This window comes from Akebia trifoliata, chromosome 11, assembly GCF_017979445.1.
Source record: "Akebia trifoliata isolate Shusen 1 chromosome 11, ASM1797944v1, whole genome shotgun sequence".
Classification (NCBI taxonomy): domain Eukaryota; kingdom Viridiplantae; phylum Streptophyta; class Magnoliopsida; order Ranunculales; family Lardizabalaceae; genus Akebia; species Akebia trifoliata.
This window is the reverse complement of record NC_141385.1, coordinates 14,019,453-14,034,393: the sequence shown is the minus strand read 5'-3', so window position 1 is coordinate 14,034,393 and position 14,941 is coordinate 14,019,453. Positions and strand designations below refer to the sequence as shown.

General features: G+C 35.6%; 1 protein-coding gene across 2 annotated transcripts in view; it reads right to left on the bottom strand.

The window, feature by feature from the left end:
• SEH1H (Transducin/WD40 repeat-like superfamily protein) overlaps positions 1-14,941 on the bottom strand; it is a 38,582-nt gene that overhangs the window by 11,884 nt on the left and 11,757 nt on the right. For both annotated transcript variants that reach the window (XM_086459877.1, XM_086459876.1), the window contains exons 2-3: positions 8,188-8,299; positions 7,663-7,763 (exon numbers count right to left, since the gene is read on the bottom strand). In XM_086459877.1, the coding sequence (XP_086316003.1) occupies positions 7,663-7,763; positions 8,188-8,299 (213 nt within the window). The remainder of the gene's footprint in view (positions 1-7,662; positions 7,764-8,187; positions 8,300-14,941) is intronic.

Here is a 14,941-nt window from a genome sequence, read left to right as displayed (position 1 = left end):
AGTAAAGAATGAATCCAACAATGGAAGATAGGTAGAGCTGTTCTTATTTGTAAATAAATCCAACAAAAACAAAATTGAACATAAATCTTATTTGTAAATGACTTCATGTGGTTCTAATGTGGGTCATCCAGACATAGAAATGAGTTTGCATTTAGTATCTACAAACTAATCCGTGAAATTCCAAATATCAAATGCAATTAAAGCAATTTCTTTAGAAGTGAGACGGAATGAAAGGAAAAAAAATTAAAAATTTAAACTGCATCTTCGTTTCTCTATTTCATCTCCTAAAAGAGCACAACCAAATTGGATAGACTGAAAATGGTGATTTATTCCAGTAAATGGGGCGAATGGCATCTCGTACTTATTTATCCGATAAGTTGTGTTAAATGACACCACATTACCGAAATATTCATATGACAATCTTGACTTAGCGTCCACCTAAAAAAAAATTACCGCCCTCCCATCGTCATTACACTGTATTGCATAGAAAAAATGCAGATTTTCATTTTGTTTTTTCGTGAAGTAGTTCAATACATATTGTTCATCTCCTTCTACCTTATCCTTATACCTAACGTTCCTCGGGTGGTTGTTACAATCTCTACCATTGAAACCGATCTTATCCCCACCAACAATTGTCAAAATCTTATTAATTTGCAAGTTTTCTCTTCAGAGTGTTTCTACTAGATATTTAGCTACATTCAACATACTTCAATTTATTCCCATTTTCATTCTCCTCGATGGCGTGACTATCTTGTGATTATGATCATCATTGAAAACCGACACTTTCCATTTTGCTATATATTTGTCTAAGACAATGCGCATGTATACCTCACATCTAAGTGGAACAACTTTTTCTAATTTTTTTTCCCTACTTCAGTCGCATTTGTCACTGCATCTTCTTTCGCCTTCGAGGTATGTTTGCCTTCGTGTATGCAAACATGCCATTACAATCACCTCATTTGAACCCCATAGTGTCTTCAAATTACTCCATACATAAATGCAAAACCCTTATTGATGACCGTAATCTTCATGGTACTTTTTTGCTTCTTCAAGCGAGTCGAATAACATCCCCACGTACCGTGTATTTAACTTCTTAACATCTTTGTTGGGACTCCGACAATCAATAAGTTCCACACTATTTACTTAGATTGAGAAGAATTATAGAAAAGTAATTCTCCTGCCTAATAATGAGAGCTTGGTATATATATATATATATATATGTGTGTGTGTGTGTGTGTGTGTATTATCTAAAAAGTGAATGGAAATAAATGCCCTTGCATAGAATAAAACAAGAATATAACTACTATTTCCCTATTTCCAATACACCCCTCAAGTTGGGGCAAATATGTCAACTAAGCCCAGCTTGACAAGATGAGAGTTAGTAACAAAAAGACCAATAAACTTCGTAAACATATCAGAAGTAGTTCTGAAGAGGATACAAAAATTATCTAAAAAGCACCAAATCGAACTTTCTCCCTGAGAAAGTAAACATCAACCTCTATATGCTTGGTTCTTTCGTGAAAAATTGAGTCAGAAACAAGTATGATGGCAAACTTGTTATCACAAAATAAAGTGAAAGAACCAGAGACCGTAAAACCTAGCTCCATCAACAATGATCTAAGCCAAATAAGCTCACAAGTGCCAAGAGCCATAACACAATACTCAATTTCAACAAAGGATCGAGAAACCACTCTGTTTCTTACTTTTCCACAAGGTCAAGTTACCACAATGGAAAGTACAAAAACCAGAGGTAAATCTCCTATCTGTAAGAACACCAGCATAATCAGCATCAGTGAAACAGGACGAATGTGGTTGAGCAGTGGAAGAGTAGAAAATCCCAAGACCAGGACGAGATTTCAAGTACCGAAGAATATAATAAACAACATCAAGATGAAAGGTGCACGGGACATGCATGAACTAACTAACCACATTAACCGCGAAGGTCAAATTTGGTCTTGTGTTAGTCAGATAAATGAAGCAGCATACGAGTCTCTGATAAGAAGGATCAGATAATAGATCACCAACTTTGGCATAGAGGCGATGATTCTGATCTATAGGAGAAGAGACAAGGCGACAACCAAGCACACTAGTATCTTGAAAAAGATCTAATGTGTATTTGCATTGAAATAGTGAAATACCACAGCAAAAGCAGGCCACTTCTATTCTCAAGAAGTATTTGATGGTACCAAGTCCTTAACCTCAAAAGCATGACCCAATAGCAACCTAACCCTATCAATCCACTGTGTATCATCTCCTGTCACTATATCATCCACATAAATCAGAACAATGGTGCAATGGCCATCCACTCCTCAACGAACAAAGCAAGTATGATCTGAGTGACATATGAAAAACCCCATAGATAAAATGACCTCAAAAAACCGTTGAAACCAGGCTCGCGGAGATTGCTACAGGCCATACAGAGATTTGAACAGACGGCAGACTTTCCCAAACGTACTGTTTAGGAGTGTAGGGACAAGTCAACTAGTGAAGCATATCATGCTTATGAAGGTGGGATCGAATCCCATCAAAAATATATTCCCCTATATTATTAGACCGAAAAAATTTAACAGTGATGTTGTATTGGGTCTGAATCATTTTAAGAAAATTAACAAAGATAGGGAGTACCTCAGAATGAGAATGCCTCAAGTAAACCTAAGTACAACAAGAATAGTCATCAATAAAAGTAACATAATATCTATGACCATTAAAAACAATAACATGAGGTCCCCACACATCAGAATGAACTAAATCAAATATTGTATTAAATCAATGCATGTGTGGAATATAAGTACATGTTCAGAAAACTCACGCAGAGGGCACTGAAACTTATGTCCACTACAAGAAATTTTTAAAGAAGGAAATAAAAGACATAAGTACTGGAATTAACATGTCCTAAGCGAGCATGCTATAAATCTAAAGTCTGACAAGAAAAGATATGACTACCGGAGAGAGGAAACACAAACGTCAGAACTGCAGTAGGTTGAGATCCAAACAAGTACAACCCATCTCTCTCATACCCCTTGTCAAAAATCATCATCGAAGTCAGTTCCTGAAAAATGCAGTGAACAGGAAAAAAAGTTACAGAGCAATTTAGAGATTTTGTAATACTACTCATAAACAAAAGACTAAGAGATAGATCAGAAATATGAAGAACAGATTCAAGAGAAAAACCAGAGAATAAGGGGATGGTACCCTTACTATGGATAAGAGTATAGGACCCATCAGCAAGACGAACATTTTTCTAAGTAGTAGAAAAAATAGAATAAGTAAAATGACTAGACTCACGATCATGTGATCAGAGGTACCAGAATCAATTACCCAAGTCAAAGGAGCAGAACTAGATTGAGTGGCATGAAATGCAGAAGATGTACCTGAGGGTGTGATAACTGAGGCCACAGTCGAAGAAAAGTGAGTATGAACATGAATCTGACCCGTACAATAGCCGCAATCTGAGTCTGAAGTTGTTGCAAATCAATAGTACCAAGGGAAACAGGAATATCAGTAGGAATTGATGATGACTCCACAGCAGCAACACGGGGAGCAGACTGTCCCAAAGAAGGGGTGGCAGAAGATCGCAACAGATGGGGATAGAACTGAAAACAATGAGCATTCTCATGACCAATCTTCCCACAATGACTGCAAGTAAGACAACTTCCTTTACCACCCATGGCCTTCACAACCTCGACTCCCAGATCCCTTAGTGCGAGAGTAAAAAAAAATCTAAATTGATTGCTAAAGCCATCTAATCTGTAGATGGAGCAGAGATAATGCTAGGAGCCTGAGCTTGAGAGGGAACTACACAACGACGACGCTCATCACTATCAATGATTGTAAATATCTCAAACAAAGAAGGTAAAGGAGTGGTGTTAAAAATCTAGGTACGAAGTGCCTCCAACTCAGGACATAACTTGTAAGTCTAATGTTGAGCAATCTTTGTACCCATATACTTGGCTGCCTCTGCAGACAACTCAGCCATAGACTCATAATGAGAAAACTCCTCCCAACAGTACTAAAGAAATCCAAAATAATCAACTACGTTCTGAGTCCCTTGGGTAGCCTAGGTAAGGTCTCGATAAAGCTCATAAATCTTTGAGTCATTCCTAGCATGAGCTTCTATCTAAGTAAGGGCTGATCACAAAGAGGAGACGATAATCTCATGATACATGAACATGATGTAGATACGCTGCTCCATAGAGTTAAAAAGCCATCTAAGAATGGTGCAATTATCGATCTCTCATTGCTCAATTTTGGGATTAATAAAGAGTGACTTATTAATGGTGTCTCGAAAGCCATCTAGATTTTTCTCTACTACCTAAATAAAGTCGAATAGATCGAGACCATGACTAAAAATTTTGACCATCTAATAAGGCCTTGGTGATTCGTTGGGCTGAGAAATTTTCTTCAAGAATGGTGTTGGAGTCCTTCGTCTCTTGATGCGATGTCATTGCTTACTACGAACAAGAGAGAAGAAACTTTGGTTTGAAGGGAAATCTCTTACTCTCAATCAAAGAAGGAATAAACCACGAGATACCAAACACACCACCAAAATAACAGCGGCACAAGTAGCCACCAAAAAGCTGATCCTAGGCCTCCAAACCTAGTCTGTTGTTGCAGTAAGTCCCTAAAAAAGGCAGTGATGCTGTCGTAGACCCCCAAACAGAACCAGTTTTGTTCTCGTTGACTACCATACCTGGTTGTGATGCTGTCGTAGGCGTAGGTCTCCAAACCTAGCTTGCCTGTTATCATAAAGCTTCAGAGATCCCTATATTAATTAAGTATCCACACAACAATCTGTTGTTGTAAGCCACCACAACTCTTCTAATTGCAGTAATAGGTCTCCTATAAACCTCTTGTTGTTGTCGTATGTCCCCAAACAAGGCTGGCTACTGTCTTGGATGTTAATACAGCAAGTTGTTGCTATAATAAACACAGTAGTCTGTTATTGTCGTGAGTTAACAACACCTCCTAGGTGATTACTCCTATCATGGATCCGAAGGGAATCTGCTAAGGTGCTGTTGCACTCACCTACACAGCACATTGCGACTGTCGTAGGTCACAAAAAGAACCCTATCAAATAGTAACTAAGGTAAGAGAAAGAACCCTATCGAATGGCACAAAGAATCGCAACATGTGAAAGAACCCCAGAAAAAATTTATCGCAACATGTGATAAAGGAGGTATGAATCAAAGATAAAAAGCTCCCAAAGGGAAGACTTTCTAATGAAGTTGCGGCTAGGTTAGTAAGTCTCAAGATCCAGGGATTTTGAGAAAGGAGGAAAAGATAAGAGAGAAGAGGAGATGAAAAGAAAATTCAAGGTCTTAAAGAAAATCGAAGAGGAGACCCCAAAGAGAGAGTGGGACATTCTTTAGAATACTTTGATACCAAGAAGAATTATAGAAAAGTAATTCTCCTACCTCATAATGAGAGCTTAACAGATAATATATATATATTATCTAAAAAGTGAATGGACAAAATGCCCTTACATAGAATAAAACAAGAAAAGAACTATCATTTCCCTATTTCCAATAGATTGTTGATGAAAATCCCAGATTTTCACCAGTAGACACATTTCCACAGTTGTCAATGTCCATTGGATCCATGAATATCACTCCTAGAAAAGTAATTGATGGACTACTACAACAAGAATATCACATAGAAGAATTTCAATACACAAATAGTGAAAAAGTAATAGATATAAAATTTTGATTCCCATCTCATTGTTTGAGATAAGGCATAGCTAATAATTTTAATGAAATCTAAAAGAAAAAAAAAAAAGTAGTAATATAAGTGTATGGTTTTTCGAACTCTATAACTTGCAACCGCTAAAAACATCTTATCTCTTTATCTTGCGTGTCCTCACCGCACACAATCACACACTACTTCACTTCCAACCATAAATTAATATAAGAAATAATTCAAACCATATATGTATATCAGTATAAAAAGATTAAGTAGAATTTGTTAAATATCCTTGAAGACTTGCTTGCAGGACCTCTTCTCTCTCTCTCTCTCTCTCTCTCTTTCTCTCTCTCTCTCTCACACACACACACACAAGTTAAGTGAAAAAATAGATAAAAAATATTTAATTTTGCATAAAATTGAGGTGGCAAATTTCTTAGGGCTTTGATCAAGTACATGTGTGGCCTACACAAAGAATGCAAGAGAAACATCTTTTTATGATGTTGTGTCTGCCCAACTCACTCCTAAGCTTGAATTTACTAATAATTTCAGTACTTTTCAATTTAATTTCATTAATTTTAATTCTCCTTTACAAATATTGGAAATTTCATTAATTTTAATTCTCCCAAACCTGATAAACCCAATCTTGAAAAAATAAACTGACCAAAAAGTTCCTCAAACAATGTTCTTAGAAGAATAAAACATTTGAGTTCATACCTTCCAAACAGAGAAATGAAGATGTAGTTTAAAATTTTATTTTTTTTCCTTACATTCTGACTGACTTATAAAGAAATTGCTTTAATTGCATTTGATATTTGGAATTTCACAGATTAGTTTGCAGATACTAAATGCAAGCTCATTTCTATGCCTGGATGGCCTACATCAAAACCACATGAAGTCATTAACAAATAAGACTTATCTTCAATTTTGTTTTGTTAGATTCATTTACAAATAAGAACAGCTCTACCTATCTTCCATTATTAGATTCATTCTTTACTTCTATAATGACCCACATCTCAAAATACAAAATGTAATAAGAAAGAAAGAATGGAGAAGAACAAATCTGAAAAACAAAATCTGGAAACAAGAAGAAGAAAAAGAAAGAAAGAATGGAGAGAAAAGGGGTTACCTGAACCTTCACCGAAGATGGGTGAATGGCAGAGATGAGGGGCTAGTTTCATTCGCCTGAATCCGTCACTGTCACCAGTAAGTGGAGAAGAAATTGAAGAGGTTTGGTGTTTTGATTTAGGGTTCTATGAAGAAGACAATGAAGAGGTTTGGTGTTTTGATTTAGGAACGGGGAGTTATCTACAAATTCATTGTCTTCGGGGAGGTCTTTGTAAAATTCATAAAGTTTTAAGTGAAATAAAGAGCACATGGGTGGTTTGCGAAATGGATTAGATTTGTGCCGTTGATCTGAATCTGATCCAATGGTTCTAACAGTTTATATAATATATAAACATTCAGCCTTAGTTAATACCCTGAAAAAGATATTATAATATTGCAAAAAAGGACCCAATTAGATTAGGTCGTATGCCTTCTCTTGCTAGTAAAGAAAACATAACATTTTTGTTATACTGTTCTTTGAAAGCCATGCGAAACTTACATGAACACTTAACTTGCTAGTATCTACAATAAACATGCAAATTTTCAAATAAAAACTTGTTTAATTGCATAAATTAACAAGATGATTCCCCTAGTATCTGCTTTACCCAGGACCTATAGTGAATGTCCTGAAATATTAATATGCTAAAAACGTAACAATAAAAATCAGGTACAACTATAATACCAGCAAAAATGACATTTATGCCACAAAGAAATTTACTGGTCATTATTCTTCCAGAATTTAGATAAATCGTACAGCAAGAACAGAGAGACCTTTCTTTTTTTTGTATCTGTTCCCACACTTGACATATTAAAGCACAGAATATATAAATATAATGGATCAAAAAGCCCTAGTATGAAACAAGCATCAATACTCACCATCTTCAAACTTGTTAAGAAAACACCAAATTGGAGATCCAACGCCCGAGTTGCATTGCTTACAAAGCGTTTGCACAGATTCCATTTGAGTGATTGTGCATCTAAGAAATGAAAACAAAAATGAGACCCTTTATACCTTTTTCTCAAAATGTGCAGATCAATGACCTATCAATATTGAAATTGAATAATCTGTAAGGTTACTAGTAAATAAAGTCACTAGTTACACAAGGGGATAAAAGAAATGAAAAAGAAAATTTGATGGTTTATTGAGATGTTCAACACCGCCGAAATACCAACTTGTGACAAAATGGACCTGCTTTGTTTTTATAAAGAGAAACTGACACTTTTCAAATATACTTACATGAAATTGGAATATGTAAGAACAACAGTAAATCATGACAATCTTCATTTATTTACAAGGAAATAGAACATCACTGACATTATCAGATGAAAAGGAGGTGACAGATAGCAAGTTCTTGGCATATAAATCTGACACATTCTAGAAGGCAGACTTAATTCCCATACCTTCTTCGACTTCTTCCCATATTGACAAACTCCCATCTACACAAATGCATGCAACTGCATCACCATACTCTGGAGGGACCCAAACAACCTTCACAATACTGGCATCATGTGCCTATAAGAAATTTTGTTAAGTAATAGTGAGGAATTGGTCATTAGAAAAGCAACTACTTCGAAGATCAAATCATGGAGTATCTAAGATATGAGTCTACATAATAAATACATGTACACACTACTATAATGCATACTCAAAAGGATGAACCACCATTATTCGGCCTAACTAGAAGATATTCTAGGCTATGATCAACTCAAACAGATAATTGTATACGTAAGATAAAAAACTCCAGTGTGTAGACATTCATAATCTAAAGAACTGACTATGCAAATCATCAACCATTGATATTGTTTTTTTTTTGGATCTGTGAATGGCAAAAAAACAGAACCCATGCAATTCTCTTCAAAGATGCCAACCAGGCAACCACGAACGCACCTTCCAACAACGGAGATTTTACGATTTCCATCTTCCTGAATGAAGTAAGTGGTGGCATTAATGGACTATTTTGCACATAGACAAGCCATCTCAAACATATTTCAGTTTATCTCATCATTTGTTGGAAGAGCTTACCCATAGGGTCCCTTTTTTTTTGCACGACAAGATATTTGTGGTCAGTAATTAGTATGAAGGTGGGGTTTTGAACTCAGGTCATGGTATCAACACTCAACAGACTTTAACCAACTTAGCAAGCTGGCACCTTCTCCTAGGGTCCCTTGAATGTGCTCATTTCTATTAGTGTCAATCCTAACCTTGTCACTCATTCATCTCAAAATCATTTCTTCCACACTCATCCTTAAATTTATGATAAATTTCAGTTCTTTTTATAAGTATTTTTCTGCAATTCACACAACAATGAAGCGTATTAGGCGGAAATTAACGTCCACAGATAATGGGTGTAACATGCCTGAGAAAGTATAACTGAATAGCGCTAGAACCTTTTTAGAAAGTGCACCTGTCTCACAAGAGCTTTGTTGATGGATTATGAAACTTGCAGGGCTAATCAGTAGGGAATAGGATAGAGGACAATCACAACCACTGACATGATGGAGTAATTCGTACATTCTCGGATTTATGCAAGAAAGTATAATTCAAGATTTCATCTCACATTTTTTTTTTTTTTTTTTTTGAGAAGTAGATTTCATCTCACATTAGATGAACATATATAAATATCACACTTCTCATCTCCCTCCCTGGATCAGTAAGGCCAAAAGAGTTCCACCATTGACCACACCATGGTCATCTTGTGTTCATTTGTGTTTCAATGACTGAAATGTCATCAAGGTGTTAGCATGGAGAGAACAAACATCAGGACTAGTGATAAACAAGCAACCAGTTCACTTATTAGACAACCACTTCCCCAATCCCCACTCATTCATCTCTCTTCAGTTTGGGTAGAACTCCCCTTGTTTTCCTGGCAGGTTGAAGATTTTATGGAAGTTCACACCCTTTGCGGTCTGTCTGGACATTTGGAAATAAAGGAATGGACGCACCTTTGACAGAAAGGAAAGCTTTTTACATAGAGTTAATTATTAGAATTATGAGGTGGTTATTTTTTTGGTGTAAGGAATTCAGAGGGTTGTATTTTGAAGAGTTCCTGTTTAGGAGGGATTTGGTGAGTGGAGAGAGAAGTTAGCTTGTATCCCTTCTTGAGGACTCCGCGTCCTCTTGTCAATAAATTTTATTTATCAAAAAAAAAAAAAAAGTGAGATCTCTTTGGAGATCTCTCCCATCATCTCACAAGATAACACAAACTCAAAAGGGGAAAGAGCTACATATCCATTAAGATCTTGTTCAGTGTAGCTGTTTGAGTTTGATTTTTTAGCATAAGATGAAAAGTACTAAAAAGAAACAATAAATTCGGCAAATCCATAGATATGAGTCATTTTTTTCATCATTTACATAAATTTCATGTGCATTTAATCCATACTCGGAGAAAGGGAAAAAAAAGAAGCCATTATCCCTCCCATTTCTAGCAGAATCCTCAAATTGAAACTAAAAAACTCAAATTTGCTTTCAGTTTTTTTCATCATTTGAATGGAAAAGATCTTCACTCGCATAAATTTCATCTTCATTTAATCCAAACTATAAAAAAAATAATAATAATAAAAAATCGTTACGTGCCTAATAGATCAGATCACAAAAAATAACACAAAGAGGAAGAAGATTGAGGAAGATCACATTCAAGGGAGATCGAACCTCCAAAATTAATCAAATGGTTAGTCTCCAAAATCACAAGGATTCTTAATTTTAAATTTCCCTCGATAATTTCATTAAGCACAAAAGAAATTTAAATACAAGAGAAAAACTATGCTAACTACACACTTCTCATAACCCATTCAAGGAACTACTCCAATTAAGTCCCATGACCATCTTATATTCATAGTTCTCCCCCTCTCCAACAAATTGGTCTTTTGGAGTAGTTAGTTGGTTAGCATGGTATCAGAGCGCTAGGTTCGTATAGGTCATGGGTTTGAATCTTTCCACCCTCATGAGTGAGGGGGAGTGTTGAGTGTATATTTTCCTCCAGTCTCGGGTATATCATACCCCAGTTAAGTCCCATGACCCTCTTATATTCATGGTTCTCTCCCTCTCCAACAGATCAATATTTTGGAGAAGTTGGTTGGGTACAATTAGTTCTAACATCATTTGGTATCTAGAAGGTTTCAAACTTGAGGACAAGGTCACTTTCAAGAGGGATGGAACGATACGTTCCTACACATATGGAGATGTTACATGCCTATTAGATCAAGTCGCAAAAAAAAATGGACAAAGATTGAAGAAGATCACATTCTAGGGAAATCTGACCTCCAAAATTAAGCAATTAAAGATGGTTAGTCTACAAAATCACAAGAATTCTTAATGTTAAATTTCTCTAGATAATTCTCAATTAATTAGATAGATAGTTTAAATTAGGGGTGCAACTTGGTTCGGGTTGGTTCAGATTAGAGCAAAATCAGAACCGAACCGATCAAGATCGGTTCCATCATATGAGAACCAGAATCGAACCGAATTGTTCTAAAATCGAACCAATCCAAACCGACCTTTATTCGGTTTGGTTCGGTTCGGTTCCATGGGTTGCGAAGAGACTTACGATTTGGTCGTGAATCGCAGCCGCAGCCGTAGCGTAACTGTAGAGAGAGAGAAATCAACCAGTGGCAGGCTGGCAGTAGGTCGCAGAGACGAGATCAGCCGATGGCAAGCTGGCAGCCGGTCGCAAGACGAGAGAAAGAAAGATTGATCGGCTGGTGGCAACCACTAGCAGCAGGTCACAGAAACGAGCGAGAGTGAGAAAGACGAGCGATCAGCTAGTGAAGGCTGGCAACCGCTGGCAGCAGGTCGCAGAGACCAACGAGAGTGATAAGAGAGAGAGAGAGAGATTGATTGATCGGCCGGTAGCAAGCCGGCAACCACTGGCAACGGGTCGTAGAAACGAGAGAGATAAGGGTTAGGTTAGTTTTTGTAAAAATTAAAAATTAAATATTTTATTTTAAATTAATAGGAATTCGATTTTCGGTTTGGTTTGGGTTTTTATATTACCTAAACCGAGAACCGAACCAAATTCATCGGTTTTTTATTTTCTAAACCCGAAACCAAACTGATATTAATTTAAACCGAACCAAACCAATCCAAATTTCACGGTTTGGTTCGGTTCTCGGTTTGAATCGAATTAAGTTGCACCCCTAGTTTAAATAGAATTATCATAATTCAACCTACCCAATAATTTCTCCTAAAATATTGAAAAACTACTCAAAACCGCCCATTCACTCAACCCATGTACAACTTGCACAATTAAATAACCACTTGGAAGAAGAGATATTATATATAGAATGCATGTTAACTAAATTACTCTCATCTCCATACGTGTAGGAACGAATCATTGCTACGTACGTAATATTTAAAGAATAAGAAAATAATAAAAAAGGGGACAAGAAAGGTAATGATCTCATTCTAGGGAGATCAAGCCTCCAAAACTAAATTCAAGATGGTTAGTCTCCAAATTCAAATAGGATTCTACAATATTTTCTCTGCATAATTTTTCATACAATTAGGAGACTTAAATGGAAAGAGTCCTAAATACCAAACAACTAACTTCCTACTAAATAGGAATTAATCCCTAATCTACCCACATTCCACATACAAAACACCATTTTTCCACCTTTCTTACTTAAACTCAACAACTCCTAAATAAGTACTCCATACTTCTGACTTATCCTAACTAAGTTACACCACCCATAATATGGGTACGTATCATTCCACCCATCTTAAAAAACAACATTGCCCTCAAGGTCGAAATTTAAAAATATTGTACAATTTTCAACTTTCTCATTGATTAAAGCTTGTTCTTCAAGTCTTGAAAAACAAGCTACACCACTCACATAGATACCTATCATTCCACCCATCTTGAAAAAACAACATTGTCCTCAAGTCGAAATTTAAAAATGTTGTAGAATCTTCAACTTTCTCATTAATTAAAGCTTGTTCAAGTCGCTACCTCTTCAAATCTTCACGTGAACTCCATGTAATTCGCAATCATAAGAAAAGCAAAGGTGATCGCTTCAAGGGGATCTTCCTCCTAATAACTACTTCAAGGGGGTTTTCACGACATTTTTGTCCACCATGGAACCCACAACCTTTAGCCCAAGAAACCGCTCTGATACAATTTATTACATACCTAATATTTAGAAAATAAAAATAATAAAAAAGAGGAAAAAAGACAGGTAATGATCTCATTCGAGGGGAGTCAGACCTCCAAAACCAAATTTCGATATGTTTAGTCTCCAAATCCAAATAAGATTCTGCAATATTTTCTCTACATAATTTTTCATACAATTAGAGGACTAAAATAGAAAGAGTCCTAAATACCCCCTACAACTAACTTTTTTTTTTATAGGTAAAAGAAATTATATTAATATAAAAGCGACAGGCGGTCGGGATGACCAACCAAGGATACAATAAAAGCTACAAGCACCACAGCCTCCAAAGAGCTCATGAAGAGCATAGAGCATCCCATCTAGAAATAAAATCCCCAAAGAACACACATTTAAAAGCTACATCCCTTTTACACCAATAAAATAGAAAGCCAAGAATAAAAAAAATTATGATGTAATCAACCCTTTCCAACCCCAAAAATATTCTCCTATTCCTTTCTACCCAAGTGCCCCAGCATATTGCAAAAGAAAGCAAGGCCCAAGCTTCTTTTTTTCTTGCCAAAGAAAAGGTTTGAGGACCAACTTTTGAAAAGAGACAAACAATCAATTGGAAAAACCAAGCTTATATTGAAGAGTTTCAACAAATGGTACCAAAACTATGAGACAAAAAAGACAGCAGATGAGGATAATGTCAATGGATTCGCAACTCTTAAAATGCAAGGCACAACAACTAGGCATTATGAACCCTCAATTAATAAGGAGATCAAGAGTAAGCACAATGACGAAACCGCAAACCAACAAAAAAAAAAGGATTTTTGAAGGAACCTTAGCCCACCAAATTGAACTCATTGGAAAGGAATCGTAGCAACAAGGTATAAGGTTATCTTTGAAAGAACTAACCGAAAAGCGTCCTTTGTTCAAGCAAGTCCATTCCCGACAGTCGTTCTAAGAAGGTACTATCCGAACATTGTCTAGCTTTGAAAACAGGTTTGCTAATTCCTGGATTTCCCAGGCGTTGAAGGCCCTCCTAAATCCCAAGTCCCAAGAAGTGTCATCCCCATTGCGACTCCAGATCACCGATGTGGGCATATCCTCTTTGGAGGATAACTCGTAAAGTGAAAGAAACTACACTAATAAAGAAGTTTCACCATCTCATTTATCTTCCCGGAAACGAATCCTTTTCCCCATTTTCCACCTTGAAACCTATCCATTTCCTAAACTCATGGCGCACCTTAAGTCACCGAAGTCGCCGATTTTTTCAAAAAATCGTGATTTAAACACACAAAAATGTGATTTTTTTTTTTTTTTAAGCTAAGCCAGCTATTTTAAAAGGGTTTTTTTCAAAGAAAATTTATTCTTAACTTTAAAATAGGATTTGATGATATAAATGATAACATCACTTAGTAGAAAAAAATATAGTCTCAACGCTATTTCAATTTTTTCCCGATTTTTTCGTTTTTTTCGACTTTTTCCCCTGTTGACTTATTCTCGAACCCCGACTTGGTGACTATGCTTGCAACAACAACAATAAAAATAATAATAATATTGTTATTATTATTTTAACAATAACGATATTAATAATATAATTAATAACTAATAATAATATTAATATAATTACAATTATAATTAATAACAGTAGTAGTAATAATAACAAAAGCAACAATCATGATAATAATAATAATAAACATTAATATATAATTGTATAAATAATTATAGTTATTAACAACAACAATAATAACAATATCAATAACAACAATAATAATAATAGTTTTTAAAATAAAAATACAAAATCATCATAATGTTTTGGGTAATCTTAATCTTAACATGCTCCTTAACATACAATTCACTTGAAAACTTATAGAAATGACCTAAATGTCATCCTTTTAAACTCTTTCAAAAAATCTTAGATTTTTTCTCTCAAAAGTCCATTATCTTCAATCTCTGAAACATGTATTTTTACTCACATTTTCAATCTCATGAAGTGTAATGGGTAATATTTTCCAAAAGATCAATTTTAGCCAAACGAGATTTTGGATTCTGGAAATCAGTTTCT